This window comes from Nicotiana attenuata, unplaced genomic scaffold, assembly GCF_001879085.1.
Source record: "Nicotiana attenuata strain UT unplaced genomic scaffold, NIATTr2, whole genome shotgun sequence".
In the NCBI taxonomy this organism is placed as follows: Eukaryota; Viridiplantae; Streptophyta; class Magnoliopsida; order Solanales; family Solanaceae; genus Nicotiana; species Nicotiana attenuata.
In genome coordinates this window covers 71589-90934 of record NW_017672651.1, presented here as the reverse complement: position 1 = coordinate 90934, position 19346 = coordinate 71589, and the positions used below count along the sequence as shown (strand labels likewise).

The 19346-nt window shown below is 40.9% G+C and overlaps 1 protein-coding gene across 1 annotated transcript; it reads right to left on the bottom strand.

Moving 5' to 3' along the window:
* Positions 1-11385: 11385 nt before the first annotated feature.
* LOC109213975 (40S ribosomal protein S5-like) lies at positions 11386-12427 on the bottom strand (the record flags this gene model as incomplete). Its single annotated transcript, XM_019377823.1, has 3 exons — positions 11386-11440; positions 11617-11820; positions 12138-12427. Coding segments are annotated over 3 exons (549 nt in total), but the record flags the coding sequence as incomplete, so codon positions are not given.
* Between the last annotated feature and the right edge of the window lie 6919 nt (positions 12428-19346).

Below are 19346 nucleotides of genomic sequence, written 5' to 3'. Positions count from 1 at the left end.
AAAACGAATCAGTCGACCTGGTCTACAAATCTATTCTAATTATCAACGAATTCCGCGAATTTTAGGTGGAATGGGGATTGTAATTCTTTCTACTTCTCGAGGTATAATGACAGACCGCGAGGCTCGACTAGAAGGAATAGGTGGAGAGATTTTGTGTTATATCTGGTAATCCTTTTAATATCCAAATTGGATTCAGAACTTCCTATTTGTGAAAAAGAAAAAAGGGGGGGTTGTCTAATATCTTTCTTATTAGTTGATACCTCAAGGGGACTTTAAGAACCAAAAAGGAGTCATGAAGCTTTAATTACTGGATCGCTTCCCAACGGTCTGTTCCGGGTTCATTTAGATATGATTATAAATTATGTTTCAGGAAAGATTCGGCATAGTTTTATATGGATACTGCTAGGAGATAGAGTCAAAATTGAAGTAAGTCCTTATGATTCAACCAATTTTATCGACTCCACAACAAAGATTTGAAGGATTAGTTTTTCAACTTCACCATTCCTTTTGTGAGAATACAATTCGAGATGAAAAATTTCAAGAAACTTATTTTCTTCCAAGAAATAGATTCAAAATTAAGGTAAGGAATGATAAATATGAAAATAAGAGCTTCCGTTTGTAAAATTTGTGAAAAATGTCGACTAATTCGTAGGCGGGAACGAATTATAGTAATTTGTTCCAATCCGAGACATAAAAAAGACATGAATAATCAGACTTGCCAGAAGAGCCGATGTACAAATAAAGAATCTGTTTTGACATGAAATGGATATATCCATATATCTCTGACTCATATTTACGAGATGATAAAATATGGCAAAAGCTATACCAAAAATTAGTTCGCGTAGGAATGGACGTATTGGTTCACGTAAGGGTGCACGTAGAATACCAAAGGGAGTTATTCATGTTCAAGCAAGTTTCAATAATACCATTGTCACTGTTACAGATGTACGGGGTCGAGTAGTTTCTTGGTCCTCCGCCGGTACTTCTGGATTCAAAGGTACGAGAAGAGGAACACCGTTTGCTGCTCAAACCGCAGCAGCAAACGCTATCCGTACAGTAGTGGATCAAGGTATGCAACGAGCAGAAGTCATGATAAAAGGTCCCGGTCTCGGAAGAGATGCAGCATTACGAGCTATTCGTCGAAGTGGTATACTATTAACTTTCGTACGGGATGTAACTCCTATGCCACATAATGGCTGTAGACCTCCGAAAAAAAGACGTGTGTAGAACTGAACATTGAAGAAATCTCAAGAGAAATAAAAGATTCGATGATCTAATCAAATAATAGTACTATGGTTCGAGAGAAAGTAACAGTATCTACTCGGACACTACAGTGGAAGTGTGTTGAATCAAGAACAGACAGTAAACGCCTTTATTATGGACGCTTTATTCTGTCTCCACTTATGAAAGGCCAAGCCGACACAATAGGCATTGCGATGCGAAGAGCGTTACTTGGAGAAATAGAAGGAACATGTATCACACGTGTAAAATTTGAGAAAGTCCCACATGAATATTCTACCATAACGGGCATTCAAGAATCGGTACATGAAATTTTAATGAATTTGAAAGAAATTGTATTAAGAAGTAATCTCTATGGAACTTCTGACGCATCTATTTGTGTCAAGGGTCCTGGATATGTAACTGCTCAAGATATCATCTTACCGCCTTATGTCGAAATCGTTGATAATACACAACATATAGCCAGTTTAACGGAACCAATTGATTTTTGTATTGGATTACAAATAGAGAGAAATCGTGGATATCTTATAAAAACGACACATAACTTTCAAGATGGAAGTTATCCTATAGATGCTGTATTCATGCATGTTCGAAACGCGAATCATAGTATTCATTCTTATGGGAATTGGAATGAAAAACAAGAGATACTTTTTCTCGAAATATGGACAAACGGAAGTTTAACTCCGAAAGAAGCACTTCATGAAGCATCCCGAAATTTAATTGATTTATTTATTCCCTTTTTACATATGGAGGAAGACAACTTATATTTACAGGACAATCAACACACGGTTCCTTTATCCCCTTTTACCTTTCATGATAAATTGGCTAAACTCATAAAAAACAAAAAAAAAATAGCATTGAAATCGATTTTTATTGACCAATCAGAATTGCCTTCCAGGATCTATAATTGCCTCAAAATGTCCAATATATATACATTGTTGGACCTTTTGAATAACAGCCAAGAAGATCTTATGAAAATTGAACATTTTCGTAGCGAAGATGTAAAACAGATATTGGGCATTTTAGAAAAATATTTCGTAATTGATTTAGCAAAAAATAAGTTTTAAATCTATTGGACTTACTTAGTGAAAATAGATTGAAAATCTTTAGCACAATTAATATATTAATATATCATATATTCAAAAAAAATTCAGAATTAAATTGAATAGATGTATCTAGGGAGAATTCGCTTTGAAGAAACTATTCCCTAGATACACATGTCGTGTTATTTCACAATTGAATCAATTTAAAAATTTAAAAAAGACCTAAAGTTAGGGATTTATCAATAGGTAATGTTGCACCAATGCCCAACCAAAGGGCGGCTGCGGTACCAATCAAAAAGACAGTCGTCGCTACTGGACGGCGAAATGGATTTTGGAATTTATTAACATTCTCTAAAAAAGGTACTGTTAATAATCCCACAGGTACTGAAACCATTAAAAGAACCCCCAATAATTTATTGGGCACTGTACGAAGTATTTGAAATACAGGAAAGAAATACCATTCAGGTAATATTTCCAAAGGGGTTGCAAATGGATCTGCCGGTTCACCAATCATTGATGGTTCTAAAACGGCTAAGCCTACATTACATGCAATAGTACCTAGAATTACTACTGAAAAAATATATAAAAGATCATTGGGCCATGCGGGCTCTCCATAATAATTATGACCCATACGATAGGGAGGGATAGAGATGGGCTGAGTGCCCGGCACCAGATTAATATCGAAATCAATGTCCCTGTCCGGCGGCATGCCCGGCAGGTCTGCTGGAAACACATCAGGTAAACCCCTCACAACGGGAACCGAATCAAGACTAGGAGTCTCAGCTCCAACATCTCTAACGAAAGCCAAGTACGACAAACAACCCTTCCCAACCATCCGTTGGGCTTTTAGGAAGGAAATTACGCTGCCGGGTACATAGTCAGTCACGCCTCGCCACTCGATCCTCGGAATACCCGGAATAGCCAACGTAACTGTCTTGGCAAGCATGGTACGGAGATAACCAATCGATACCCAGAATCACGTCGAAATCCACTATGCCCAATAATAACAAGTCAACTCGGGTGTCCAGACCCCCAATAGTAACAAGACAGGATCGATATACGTGATCCACAATGACAGTATCACCCACCGGGGTAGATACATGCAGATGCAAGGCAAGACAACCTCGGGTCGTACCCAAATGATGAGCAAAATATGAAGATACGTAGGAGTAGGTAGATCCGGGATCAAATAAGACAGAGGCATCCCTGTGGCAGACTGAGATAATACCTGTGATGACTGCATCTGATGCACTGGCATCTCTCCTATCCGGAAGAGCATAGAATCGAGCCTGACCACCGCCAGTACGGTCCTCACCCCTGGGGTGACCTCTGGCTACCTGACTTCCACTCCTAGCTGACTGAGTGGGTGCTGAAGAAACAGGAGCAGAAGATGAGGGCTGATCCCTCTGCTGAGACTGTCTACTACGGAACCGAGGACACTGTCTCCTCATATGAACCAACTCACCGCACTCGTAGAAACGACCTGGAGCTGGAGAAGGGGACTGATGGGAACCCCTCGCTGCAGATGAACCCCGGGCTGAAGAAGCAGGAGCAGAGCTCTGAGCTGGAAGGGCACTCAGTGCAGGCTGGCTCTGCTGATGACCCTGATGACCACGGCCTGACGAAGCCCCACTGGACTCTGAACGACCTGACTGAGGAGGTCTGAAGGAACGACCTCTGCTGCGCTGGAACTGGCCCCTAGACGGAGCACCACTGAAACTACCTGAACCTCGAGGCCTCTTAGCCTCCCTCTCCTCACGCTCCCGACGACGATCTGTCTCAATCTGACGAGCCGCATCAACTACCTCCTCAAATGTAACTGCTGTAGCCCTTTCTCTAGTCATCAATATGCGAATCGGATAGTTGAGACCATCCACAAACCTTCTGATCCTCTCGCGATCTGTCGGGATCATCCACGTAGTATGCCGAGCTAGCTGTGTAAACCTCAACTCATACCAAGTCACTGTCATATCTCCCTGAGTCAACCACTCGAACTGACGACGCAGCTCTTCCCTGTGAGACTGGGAACATATTTCTCCAAGAATATCGTAGAGAACTGCTGCCACGTGAGGGGCGCTGCTCCAATAGGCCTACGCCTCTCGAACTCCTCCCACCAATTAAATGCAGGCCCTGTGAACTGGAAGGTAGTAAAAGCCACTCCACTAGACTCCAGAATACCCGCAGTACGAAGCATACGCTGGGACTTATCCAGAAAACCCTGGGCATCCTCGCCCTCAACACCACTGAATGTCGGGGGCTGAAGCCTACCGAACCTCTCCAACCGACGCTGCTCGTCATCCGGCACAGCTGGAACCACATGAGCTGGGGCTGGTGCGACTGGCGCAACAGGAACAACTGCTGCAACTGGTGCAGCTGGCTGAACTGGCTGAGCAGGAGCCACCCCAGGTGTCTGTAAGCCCTGAACAACCTGCTCGGGTGTGCGAGCATTGGGGGTCTGATGACCACCCCCGGTCTGAGAAGTAGCCGCCGCTGTAGTAGCTGAAACCGCTTGAGCCAGGCCAGTGCAGACGGAAAAGATCTGAGCCAAAGCCTCATGGAGACCAGGAATCACGATGGGCACTGCCGGTGCCTGAACAGGTGCTGCTGGAGCATCTACAACTGGAATTTGACCCTGAGCCTGGTCAACTGGTGCTGGAATCTGACCCTGAGCCTGGTCAACTGGTGGGTCAGCAGGTGCTGTCCCTGCTGCCCTGCCTCTACCGCGACCACGGCCTCTAGGTGGCACTGGTGGTCGTCCGCCACGTCCGTTAGCGCGGGTTCTCGCCATCTGCGAGAGAATAGAATACGGAATTTAGTTTTTCATAATAACAAGCGCACGATTTGAATTTCAAGAAAGTGAAGTGCTTCCTAAAGGTTCTGTAGCCTCCCGAGGATAGATACGGACGTCTACGTACCGATTCGCGAGACTCTACTAAACCGGCACATGACTCGCGAGGCCTAGTAACCTAGGCTCTGATACCAACTTGTCACGACCCCAAACCCGGTCGTGATGGTGCCCAACACAATTGCCAGGCAAGCCAGACCACAATCGTTCCCAAATTAACCGTAAACCTCAAACCGACAATCTAAAGAGATTATAATAGTTTTAGAATAATAATCCAATATTTATAATAGAATAATACTGAGAAAAATACGAAGTCTGATAATACGCTCCCAAAGACCTGGGGTCACGAGTCTAGAGCCTCTAAAACAATTCGAATAACAATATCTGAGCGAAAATACTCAAGTCTGGAAATGTATATATAAATAAAACTGAAATCGGAAGAGTAGTCAGGTCCTGCGAACGTCAAGCAGCTACCTCAACAACTCTGATAAGCTCTGGGAAACAAAGACTGCTCAGCTAAGCCTCCGGTGTACCTGAATCTGCACACAAGGTGCAGGGAGTAGGGGTGAGTACTACCGACTCAGTGAGTAATAAGCATATAAAATGTCTGAAGATAAGAAATCCACGAAATGCCACAAAGCAAAGCTAAAACTAACAGTCCAACACCTAACTACGTACTAACAGCAAAACAACTTCAAATATATCAGTCAAGTATAATGTAAAGATGCAATGCAATGCACATGACCGCTACGACGCGTAGCCCGATCCATTTAACGTCGACGGCGCTCACTGGGGGTGTGTACAGACTCCGGAGGGGCTCCTTCAGCTCAAGCGCAATATAATCATACGATTCGCTGCGGCGTGCAGCCCGATCCATACTCAGTCCACAATATGCATATGAGTCACGTAACAGATTCAATTAATTTCCCAATTTCCAATTTATTAAGAAGAATATACTTTAGATATTTAACTTCAGGAAAAGTGACTTAGCGTTTCATAACAGTGATTAAACACAGAACTGAGATCAATGATTATACAAAGCATGCTATCACAATGACAATCATCCTCTAAGGATGCTACAGATCGGCACAAGGCCCCAAACACGGCAATAAGCCCAGATATATTCAATACAGGGTGCGTATCAGTCGCCAATATAGAAACATTCTTGTTCGGGATGGACTAAGTCTCAATCCCCAGTCATAACCAATCCCGCACCTGCCATGGGGTGCGAGTCACGCCCTACAATAGCGTCACAATGTGATAAGCCGGGGTTTCAAACCCTCAGGCCATCATATACACCAACTACTCACCTCTATCCGGCCGTAGAATGGTCCGCAATGCCTTTTCCTTTCGTATCGACCTCCTCGCGCGTCGAATCTAGTCAAAATCATAACGAATACATAAATATGGGTTAAAGAAACATAACCCAATCAAAAATACTCGAAAAGTACTAAAATTCACGAAGTTGGTAAAACCCGAACCCCGGGCCCACTTCTCGAAAAATTCCAAAAATTACACCAACGGATTCCTCGTCTCGCCACGAGTCCGTGCATATAAAGTTTACCAAAATCCGAGCTCGTTTGACCCTCCAAATTCCATTTTTACATCACAGCTTTCCAAGCCCTAGCCTGACCCGTTTTTGATGAATTTTCTACAATTTACATGTAATTTCTACCATAAATTCGAATATTTAGGCCAAGGAACTTACCTCCAAGTGATTCTCAGTCAAAACCCTTGGATTTCCTTATTCAAAGCTCTTAAGAACGTCAACAATGGAGGAAAAATATGAAAGGGTCGCGGATGAAATATTATTTTAAAACCCTTCTGTCGCCCAGCGATTTTCGCTTCTGCGGTCCCGCTTTCGCTTATGCGGGACCGCTTCTACGGCCACATTTCCGCTTAAGCGGTTTTCACTTAGAAGCCCGGACTTCGCTTATGCGACGCGAAGTCCGCTTCTGCGGTTCCTTCAAACCCGCTTCTGCGGCACCTTGTCCGCTTATGCGGACCCGCTGGTGCGAGCCACCTTCCGCATCTGCGGAATTTCCCTAGCCGGCCACGACCGCTTCTGCGACCACGTACCCGCTTCTGCGGTACCGCTTCTGCGGTCCATTTCCGCAGAAGCGGAAACACCAGATGGCAGAAAAATCTGACCTGCAATTACATCTCAAAACTCTCGTTTAACCACCTTAATTCACCCCGAAGCCCTCGGGACCTCAACCAAATGCACAGATATGTTCTATTACTTCATTCGAACTTGCTTGTAACATAAAAACACTATCATAAACACCAAAATCATCGAATTACCACGGATTCAAGCCTAAGTTAAACTAAAACTTCCGAAACTTGCATTTGATCTAAAACCCGACCTAAACACCTCCGAATGATCTGAAACTTTGCACGCATATCCAAAATCACCTAACGGAGCTACTGCAACTCTCGGAATTCCATTCCGACCCTTGGATCAAAATCTCACCTACCATCCGGAATTCGCCAAAATTCAACCTTAGCCAATTCAAGCCTAATTCCACACCGGACCTCCAAATTCAGTTCCGATTGCGCTCCTAAGTCACAAATCATCTCCCGAAACTGGTCGAATCGTCGGGAATCCATTCCGAGCCTTCTAACTCATAAGTCAACATTCGGTTGACTTTTTCCAAACTAACCTTATCATAAAGAGACTTATTGTCTCATTTCTAACCAAACTCCATCCGAATTACTTCAAATTCTCCAAACACGTATAATGAAACATATAGAAGCATAAAACGGGGAAAACGGGGCGGTAACTCCCGTAACGACGGGTCGGGTCGTTACATATATACATATTGAAACAATGTACCAAACAAGGTATTTAATAATGCATAAAGCTAATGTTTGCATTATTTTTTCTAATACCTCCTACCAAATGACCCCAAATTGTTTTAGACATCACTGTTATTAAAGAAAAGGTCTCATAGTATCTAACTCAAAAATGATTTGCTTATACTAATATCGTGAAATGTTGCCATATCTACATATTTTTTTAGGACCCGTTTTCCCATAGAATTTTATTCTTTTTTCGATCTTCTATTCAAAAAATACGTTTGCCCATAAAATTTTGTAAGTTTTTGGAGATTTTTCAAAAATGAGTTTTTCAAAAATTAAAAAGTGGCTTTGACCATTGTTTCATATTTTTCGGAAAAACTTTTTTCTCCACATATAAAATTGTAAATATTTTTTCACGTGAAATGCATGTCCAAACATAATTTTAAATTCCAAATATAATTTTTCAACTTAACTCCAAATATCATTTTTTTTTCAATAATTACAATTTTTATGTCCAATCGCCTACTTACTAACTCCAATAAAACACAGAAGGATATCTCCTGACTTTTTCACTAAAATTTTCTCTATTATTTTGCAGTCAATTCTGAACTGCCTTTCATCTCTCTCCTAATTCTCAAGGAAAGCAGACAAAGGAAATATACAACTTAATTGACAGAAAACAAGAAGTTATGGTAACATAATCTGTTGGTAAAATTTTAGCGTAACAAAGAACATAAAAGGGGAATGATCCGAAAAGAGATTCAGCAGGATCATATATACAGTCTCCATGTATTCTTGATTAACTGATGCTGATATTTGCCTTTCTACTTTTATTCTCTCAATTTCTGTGAATCCCATTGCAGTTGTATTCTCACCCAAAACCAAGTTCTTGGGAAAATCTAATAATTCTTCAGAAACTTAAAGCCTTGATCAAAGCCCCATTACATTTCATGTTGTGAAGAACACGAACTCTCATCTAATTCATCGGAGCAATTTATCAAATCAGCCTCATATATATTGTTTTCAGTCGGAGTTGAACTTAAATAGAAATGGTCTGTGAGGATTCATATAGCCGATTCTAACTTGTTTGAAACTGCGGCATAGTTGTTTTAGCTTATATAAGCTGTGAAATAGTTGATTTTCTTGTAAGACTTCCTCATCATAAGAATTAAGTACTATTTCATTACTCCTGAAATCAGCTGCTATAATATCTTCAAGAAGATAAATTTCTTGCATTTTCTCAATAGAAACTGAATCGTCAATCCTAATTTGACTGGACTATTATTGCTGATGTTACTAGTCATACCACTAGTACTAGTACTTTGGTTCTTTTTTTTTTTGCTAAACCATGCATTTGTCATTTTATTAAAAACATACGGTAGAACCTTACAAGGAGGGAACTGAACATGCAGTTGCAGTCCCCGCGGAGTCCAAAAATGAGTGCGTTAACATAAAAGGTGGGGGATTCTCAAAAAGCATAACATCCTGAGGCTGAGTAATTTGCATATCCCTTCCAAAACATGCCAGAGCATCCGCTACTCCATTCCCCTCCTTGAATGTGTGTTGAATGATCGGCATATGCAGCTCATATAACATCAACCTGCAAGCATTAAAAATGTGTAAGTATTTATGATTACCTGATGGTAAGAGAGCGATAAGTATCTGAGAGTCGATCTCTACTATGAGTGGGGTGAGTGATCGATTGATTGCAAAACTTAGGCCATAATAAAGAGCAAGCAATTCAGCTTGCAAAACATTGGTAAAGTATAGGGGTTTACAGTAGCCTCCTAACCAATCACCAATGGAATATCGAAAGACACCTCCTACCCCTCCACGATGTGTGTTGGGATCAAATGCACCATCTATATTAAGCTTGTACATGCCAGGTTTAGGTGGATGCCAAGAAATATGGATAGTTGTGAGTTGGCGTGGAAGGGGGTTGGCAAAGGTTAGATATTTGAGTTCAGCGGCTAAGAGGCAGATGGCATTAATAGGGACAGGTGTATTAATGTGGTTGAAGAGATTATTATTCCGGTTGATTGGTTCTTCTTACTACATGTTAAAGCTACAATTGAATTCCCTGTTTGTTCTGTTCTAAAAGCAAGTGGGGAATCAACAGAAACACGAGTAACAAAATTCGTTCAAGTGTTTGATCCACGAAGAAGACAAACATCTTGATCCTAAGCACGAGTAGCATCCTCAGCAGTTTCAAAAGTTCCAAGCCATATCCTTATTTTCTATGTTGTGCCTTTAATCTTTAGCTGTCCATTTCCCCGAAGACTTATACCAACAAACTTGTTACTACTACTATTGCTTCATTTTCTTCCTTGAATTTGGTTATTTTCTTCATTGGGGTTGCTTCTTTCTGCTGCTTCATTTGGAAGTTGATTAACATTGAAATGAAGTTTATGTAAAAAACAATGGAGTTTTTGAGGTTGTTTACTTGGTCTTTATGGCGTGTAAAAAGTCGTTTACATGTCTTCGTTTTTATTGTTAATGTGGGATTCTTTCTGTCATATTTTTGCTATTTTTTTGTGTTTGTTTGTGTTAGGTAACCTTGTATGACTAATCTTGATAGATGACTCATTCCTCTCTAATTTATGCACTGTTTTCTTTTCTAAAACATTGGTAAATGTTTGACTGAGTTTCTCCATGATTTTTGCTTTCAGTACTAACATTCCTTTCACATCCATCACCTTCTTTTGTCCAAATATTTCTACTTTTTTCAATAGTCCTTTATAAAGATATAATCATATCCAATAACAGAATTTGATAAGATTAGACCAACAAAATTGTTTAATGTCATTAATCGTGAATACAGAGTTTACTCGCCTTTTGGCAGAATTAAAATCCTTATATGCATATAGCAAGGATCAGAACTAAACTGTTGCTATGGAATTTACAGGATTATATCCTAAATAGACCTGCATATCCAATGGATGTCGTAAAACACCTAGTTTTAGAAAACCTCAATTCACCTTAATAAACATACGCAGTACCAGATTGAGATGACTACAAAAGTAACATAAATAGAGCACAGCTAATCTCGGCAAGTTTCGAATCAAGAAGTGACATGCCCAAGGAATTATCTTGACATCATGTTAAATATCTGAAAGCATCAACCACATTCAGGGTCAACAATAACACTCAGGCACACATAAAAACACCAAAGGAACTTCATGTTTTAACATCTATAACAATTCCAAGCATATTAAGTTTTAAAAAAAAATACTGAGAACCCGACGAAAGGAACTTCAAATTTTAACATCTATACCAATTCCAAGCATATCATGTTTAAACATGTAAAATAATCCAAAAAATTAACTCAACAAGGAATAGCAGATGCTGATAATTGGATCCTTTCATTTCCATGACAGGCTAAAATACTACATGACAAGAAATGAGAAAATGACAACCCAAAACTATCTTGTAAATAGTTCTCCAATATCGACCTTTTCAACGGTTGGCCTTGGCAACCCTCTCAATCTCATCCTTCTTTTTAATGGCATAGCTACAGAAACAAACATAATCCACAGTAGTAAGCAAATAAGTTGCAACATCCAAAGAAAGTGATTTGGAAAAAAAGGTTCACCAATCAAGTATACTATTTTATAAAGAAGCAGTAAGTTTGAAATATATCTATAATTTTCTAAGATGCGTGAACACTCAAAATCTCAAGCCTTTTACCTGTTTGAAGAACCCTTGGCAGCATTGATGAGTTTATCTGCAAGGCACTCAGCTATGGTCTTGATGTTCCTGAAAGCACTCTCACGTGCACCAGTTTTTAACAAATAAATGGCCTGGTTAAGACGGCGAAGTGGAGAAATATCAACAGCCTGACGCCTCGCAATACGAGCTGAACCAATACGAGTTGCATCTTCCCTTGGCCCACTAGATAATCAAATGGAGAAGACAAAGCTATTAATGAGACATATATGGTAGGCATGAACTTCACTTAGAAAAAACAGTTGAAGAAAGTTGAATATTTGTTAGCAAAAAATATTATTTTATTTGAGATTAGTCAAACTAGTATTCAAATGATCCACCAGCATTTTGGATACTCAGTTCAGTATTTGCAAATATGGATGGCCAAACCAATATCTGCAAATATTGAAACAACATTTGATGCCAAGATAGGCCCATTGTTATCCCAAAAATAAAGATAGAAGAATATATGGATCAATTAAGCGCCCATCATCAGTGCGCACCTGTTAATGACAACATCAACAATTACTTGAATTGGGTTCTGGTCAGTCAACAAATGAATGATCTCCATTGCATGCTTGATGATGCGGACAACCATTAGCTTCTTCCCATTGTTCCGTCCATGCATCATAAGAGAGTTGGTGAGCCTCTCAACAATTGGGCACTGGGCCTTCCTGAAACGCTTAGCCCGGTATCTACCAACTGTGTGTGGCATATAAACTGGATGCTTGGAAGCAGTTGCTGTGATGTAATCCTCAACAGAGATGTCATTGATCTTCACCAAAAAGTGAGATCATAGTTAGAGAGAACTTTTAAATTGTATTCAAGATAAGTTTCAGCCTTGCTAATAGAGGAACTTAAAAATAAAACTCAAGTATAAAAGGCAGAAACAGAAGTAACAATCACCTAGGTATTACTTAACACTCTTCATTTTCTATTTCTCTCCAGTGTCTGTTAATTATTAAATTTATAATTCTAACAAAATGTTCTCCACTTCAGGAATGTTGTTAAGAAAGAATTACACACTTTTACTGAATAGCAACACCTAATTTTCAAAAGAAACTAAACAGCAAAGCACATAATATTACCCTCTTAATCTCCCCATTCCCCAGAATTAGCTTATTTGTCTATCTGGTACCAGTCAATAGAAGTGCAACCTTGCTGAGTGAACGTCATCTAAACAGGGACGGGTAAACCTAAAATCACATGGACATGCGCAGTCCAAAAAGACGTAAATCTCTTGGATTCAGTGCAGATGAACGAATAATATGGCAAAGGATCTACATAGGTAAGAGACACCAATTTTTGCTAGAAACTTCTCAGTCTTGTAGAGATATCTATATAGCAGCAGATAAATTGTAGAGAACTTCTAGTGCTAAGTGGAGCAACATAGTATAATTTAAAGGAAGTACATTCAGCTTGATTCTAGGAAAAGGAAGGAGTTTTTAGCAGCAATAAATATGTCATTATTGCTAATTCGGATGGTTGACAGAAGAGTTTGAGGTTTTGAGAAGTTGTAAATTTTTTTTGCTGCTTCTGCTGTTTCTGCACCTGCGGATTTGGGGACCGCAGGTGCGATGCCGCTGGTGCGTAAAGGAGACCGCAAGAGCGGTTCTGGCCGCAGAAGCGAAGACTTGGACCGCATCTGCGGGACCGCAGGTGCGGTACCTGGGTCGCAGATGCCGAATCTAAAGGGGTTAGTGAAACCCGCAGAAGCGGGTGTTTTTCCGCAGAAGCGGAAGCGCAGGTGCGCTTATAGGATCGCAGGTGCGGAAATGTCTGGTCAGATTATATTAATTCCTTCTTCGCGATTTTCAGAGGGTTTTTCACTTTTAACATAATTTTGAAGCCTTGGGCGATTTTTTAAGAGAGGAAATCATTGTTCTTCGTTGCGGTAAGGATTTTGGACCCTAAAACTCGATTATTTGTGATTAAGGAACAAAATATCAGTGTTTAATTCCTGAAAATCAGTAGAAAAGGATTAGGGCTTGAGTTTAAGAGACTATTGAGTGGGGATTTAAGGGGCCATTTGAGGTCCGATTTTGATGTTCTTGATATGTATGAACTTGTGGGGAGATGAGGAATCTATTGATGTAAAATTTTTTGAGTTTCGAGAAGTGGGCCCGGTGCTCAGGTTTTGCTAATTTCGGGATTCGTTCCCTTTAGTGATTGTTTCCGTTTGGGCTTTGTTCCCTTAGCATATTTTAATGCCCTCGTTCTGAGTTTTGATAGATTCGACGTGCGTGGAGGCCAATTCGAAGGGCAAAGGCATCGCGAGCTAGAGATTTAGCCGGTTCGAGGTGAGTAATGGTTGTAAATGATGTTCTGAGGTTTTGAAACCCCGGATTGCACATCGTAGTGCTATATTGAGGTGAGGCACACACTTGATGATAAGCGTGGGGTCGTGAACTATTGGGGATTGTGACTTGGTCCGTCTCGATTTATGATTTTACCGCGTATTTGATTGAAATCTATTTGTTGTTATCATTATTTGGGCTGAATGCCATATTTGGGCTTCATGCCAACCATTTGGACCCTTCGGGGATCTTTGTTGATATTTTCTCACTGTTTTGACTTCATACTTGAACTCAGTCATGTTATTTTCTACTGTTTTCAAAACTCAGCGATGTTAACTCAGTTTTTAATACTCAAATGATATTTAAATGATGTTTTGGGCTGAGAAACATTATTTTACTGTTGCCCGAGAGGCTTATGTGATATTTGACTGACTAAGGCTGAGGGCCTATGTTGTAAGGATATCTTTTGGGTCGGGCTGCACGCCGCAGCGGTGATACACTGATTTTGGTTATGAGGCCGAGGGCCTGAGATTGTACGCCACAAGGTGGATTGATATTGATATGAGGTCGAGAGCCTCTTTGTGATGCCACGAGATGGCTTGTTATTGCGCTTGGGCCGTAAGGGGCCCCTCCAGGAGTCTGCACACCCCCAATGAGTGCGGGTACCCATTGTGATGTGAGATATAGCCCGAGGGGCTGGTATTGTTCTATGTGTTGCCCGAGGGGCTGGTACTGTTCTATGTGATTGCCCAAAGGGCTGGTACTGTTCTATGTGATTGCCCGAGGGGCTGGTATTGTTCTGAGATATTGCCCGAGGGGCGGAGTTGTTGACATTGTTCCCGAGGGGCGAACCTTATGTGCTTATCTTTCTTATTTGCCTGTTATTTACCTGTTTAATTGTGTAATTGTGCCCGAGGGGCGGATTTCTGTGCCTATCTGCACTAGTTGTTCGCATTCATTTGCGTAATTGTTGAAAAAGTCATTTTCAAAGAAGTTTTAAACTAAGCTAAGATGTTTTAAGGGATTTTACAGCTTCGTTGCTTCTTTACTGGTTTTTGAACTGCTTCTATACAGCATGTTGATGCATTTTTCGTGATTTCTTTTCACTCAGTCTTTATTTATGATTATTACTCACTGAGTTGGAAGTACTCACTTTACTCCATGCACCTTTGTATGCAGATTTGGGTATTTTCTGAACTCGGTAGCGGGTATTGGTTGATCGGATGCAGAGTCATCGGAGTTTAGCAAGGTAGCTGCCGGCATTCGCAGCACTGCTTTTCTCCCTCTTTATTCTATCAGTCTGTACTTAGTACATTTTAGACTTTGTCAGTTGTATTTAGACACTAGTAGATGCTCATGACTAGTGACACCCCAGTTTGGGCTGTGTTTGGGTTGTATTTCCGCATTGTTATGATATTATCTGTTACTTAGTACTATTAAATCATATTTTAGCCCGTTTTGTTGATGTTTAGCTGTTTGACTTCGAATTGGAATGGTGTCGGCTGGCCTTGTCTTCACGAGAGGCGCCATCACGACCGGGTCTGGGTTTAGGGTCGTGACAAGTTGGTATCAGAGCCTAGGTTACATAGGTCTCTCGAGTCATGAGCAGGTTTAGTAGAGTCTCGCGGATCGGTACGGAAACATCTGTATTTATCCTCGAGAGGCGGCAGAACCTTTAGGAAAACTCCATATTCTTTAAATTCTTATCGTGCGTTCTTGATTCAGCTTGAAATATAACTCTTTGAACTACTTCCACGCATTTGTATGCGCGAACGAGCTCTCAGTATCAGATGTGCATCGATGGCTTGTGATTCCCTAATTGTGGGGAGAGATATGATCTCTATGTACTGATGTTGGGCCAGTCTGGAGGACTCGAGGCCAGAATTTTTGCCTATAGCTTGAGCACCGAGGTGCTGATTATGTGAGCCGTGTATTTTGAAATTTTATGTTCGATAGTGTCCCTGATAGTAGAAGTGATGGCTCCTGATAGTAGAAGTGATCATATGACTTGGAAGCAACGAGAAGGGTCTGCTGGAGGATAGATGATCTATTAGGTGTTTGATTTCCATTGTGATTGGATGTATAACCCCGAGTTATGGGTGTGTGAAGAATCTTTTCATGTTTCCTAGTTGGGAGTGAAGTAAATTTCATGTTACGGTATGAGTTTAGACTCAGGAGGACTAAGTGACTGCATAATTGTTATGATGGTGGAAGGTATATATATGAATGTTAATTTGAGGTGAAGCAGGTGGGTTATCTCCTGCGAAGTGTTCTAGAGTTGTGTGATCCTTATGTTGTCAGTTGAAAGATCCTATTTACAAGTAAAATATATGTGTGAATTGGGTCGCTTAAGAGAGTGGGTCTAATTGTTGCGAGAGTAAATGCGAGATTTGCAGAAGATATGAAGTACCAGATGGTCTGTGTTCCACGAGCTTACGAAGGGTTGAGTAAATCTCACTATAGTGTTATGGCAGCAATAAAGTATATGCGTTATGAATTATGGTATGTGTTTTGATCTACGGCTTCGAGCCAAGTGGGGGAGTCTGTTATTGAATAGTTGATTGCACGGTTATGTGCTATAATGGTTCCAGTTCGAGGCGTATTTGTGAATCAGTTATGGCTCGAGTAAAGGAAATTTCAATAACGGTTATGTTATGCTTTATGGGAGTATGACAATCGGGGAATGACTTGAGTAGTTGTTGGTAAGGAATGTCCGGTGCATAGGGCAGGAAGTTCCTTGGTTTTATTGGAAAGAGGTTACATTCTACAGTGTCGGAGTGCTAATGAAGAATAGGTTGTTCGGTTCGTTTAATCAATTAAACTGCGATTTTAGTAGAGTGGATGACTCTAGAGAATAGTTCCATTGTGTTCAAAATTTTACATGCAATAATTGGAGGCTTTCCAGTTGCACTTGTGGCTAAAAATTGAGTTTTCAGTGGAAGATGGCAAGACTTGTGGTATTTTATATACTAGTTATGGGATTCTATATATCAGAATCGGGAAGGTGAAGGTAATGGGTTTGGATTCGCAGTAAGTCCTTTCAGGGTAAGTATCTTGAATGTGGTGCTTTTGGGAACATTTAAAAGAGTATTCAGCAGGTTGTGAGCCTTAGGCCGCGTGGTATTATGCTTGGGTCTCGTGTGGTAAGTTTGGGTTGAGGAAATGTGATGTTATAGCAAGAAGGAGTATCAAGTGAAGGTAAATCAGAAGGGAGCTCGGATGGATGAGATAGGTTGGTAGTAGGCCAGATCGGTATGGTAAAGATATGATTAGTTCTTTGGGTGTTTACGTGGTAATGAGTTTCTACAGGAATTTCGCGGTAATGCTCTTGGGTTTTAGTGGCCTGCGTAGGTTGGTTGAGCTAGGAGGATTCAGTCCTGACAGGCTTGGTTGTGCAAAAGGGAGTCGGAGAGTTCTTGTTGTTTTCTACCGCAATTAGAGATATATATCTTCTACTGGCATGTGGAGCATGGGATGTATAGAGATTTTCTCCTAGATGGGATCAAATGGAAAGTTCTTAGTTGGTGGAGTACATAGTTGCTTGTGGCTCGGAAGGGATATGAAATTATCATATTATTTTAGGATGGATTGGTATATGCGGTATGTGTGGAGGATTGAGATTTGGGTGTGTAAGGTTATGGTTCAGTTCTAAACGGAAGGCCATAAAATTCTTAGGCAGCGGGCAGTTTTAGATAATTAGAGAAATGAGCTTCAGATGATTAGGGAAAGGATATTCAGATGATTAATGAAACGATATTGCTAGTTGGAGGTAATTTGACGAGGGTATATGTTTCAGAAAAAGGCAATGTGATTAAGTTGATGGTACTTCATTAGTATTACGGCACTTCCTTGTTGGATCGACTGCTGATATTCGGGATGCTTGGTAGTACAGAAGAATTTTACAGTATCTCTTGTGGAATGACTGGGATCAGGTATGGTGATTCATGTGCTATTTGGAGTTGGAGACTGGAAGTTCTCATATTCAGGTTATGTTGTGATTTTGGGTCGTGTGTATCGGTACTGTTTAGTGACTATCGGGGTTTGGAGACCCCAGCGGACCTTTTGCTGCTTGGTATATTAGATTTTGGATGTGATATTGGGTATAGACTGGTTGTCGCAGTGGTGTGTTATTCAGAGCTATCGCGCTAAGGCGGCGATGTTGGCTATGCCGGGAATGCCACAGATAGAGTGGCGAGTTTCGACGGATTATGTTCTTAGTAGGGTGGTGTTATATTTTGAAGACCCAGCGAAGGGGCTGGGAAGGATTGTTTTCCTTAGTTGGGCTTTCGTGATGAATGTCAGTGTGGAGACTCCTACCATTGATTCAGTTCCGGTGGTGAGGGACTTTTCGGATGTGTTCTTGTGGCCGGGCACCGTATCGTATGACACTGGTAGAGTTAAAGGAGTTGAAGGAGCAGCTTCAGGATTTCCTTGACAAGGAGTTCGTTGGCAGGCCAATGTGGATGCGTGTTCTAACTTGAGCCGACTTGGTTGGCTCCGAATTGTATTGTTGAGGAATGTGTTGGTTCGATTGTTATTAAGCTTATTAGTAATCTGGGGAGATCTATGAGTTACCTTTCTATGTTGCGAGGTGTTATGGTTTGTGATTACATGCACATATGGTGCGGTTCTATTGAGGTTTCATAGTGGAAGTCGAGTGGGAAGAGTATTGGATATTGCTCGGCGGGTGGCGTATCGGTTATGTCCTTTCAGGTTGTGTGGTTTATGTTGTTTGCTTCACCATAGGGATGATGATTTTCTTTGGTTCCAGACATCAAGCTGCGCGTGGTTGTCTATTTTGAGCATGGGGAGCTTGAGGTTCAGCTCTTTCAATTGAGTCATTTTCGTGGGTTGAGTATGTTCGGACTGTTGCTTATTGTTGCGCGTATTGCGCAAGTTGTGACTTAGGTCTGTATTGAGGTGCCATGTCACCAGACTAGTTGTGTTGGAATTAGATAAGATCGTTGGGATATTTAATGAATACAACGGATTCGATTTCAGCATGTTGGGAGGAATAAATATCAAGGTTCGGCTCAGAAATTTGCTATGGTCCTTGCCAAAGGAGGAGTGGCTTCATGAATGGTTGATCTAAGAAATGGTTATGGTTTATTGCGTGTTTCATTTATCATTGGCAGGGCATGAAAGTGTTTGAATGAGACCTTAGTTGATAAGAGGTTTCTATCGGTATTCGGTTGTTGTGTGCGGTTGTTATGATTAGAAGTTGTCGCTGCAAGCGTTTAGTTATGTGGTATATCATGTAATGGCACCTGAGGTTATAGATATGGTTTTTTACAGCTTGTTCGAACTTATTCAAAATATAAATGTGAGATTCTGATCGTATTGATGATTTCAGAAGTGGAAATGTGGTTGTATGGTTTATGGGATAGATTGGATTGTGAAATTTCAGTTACAATG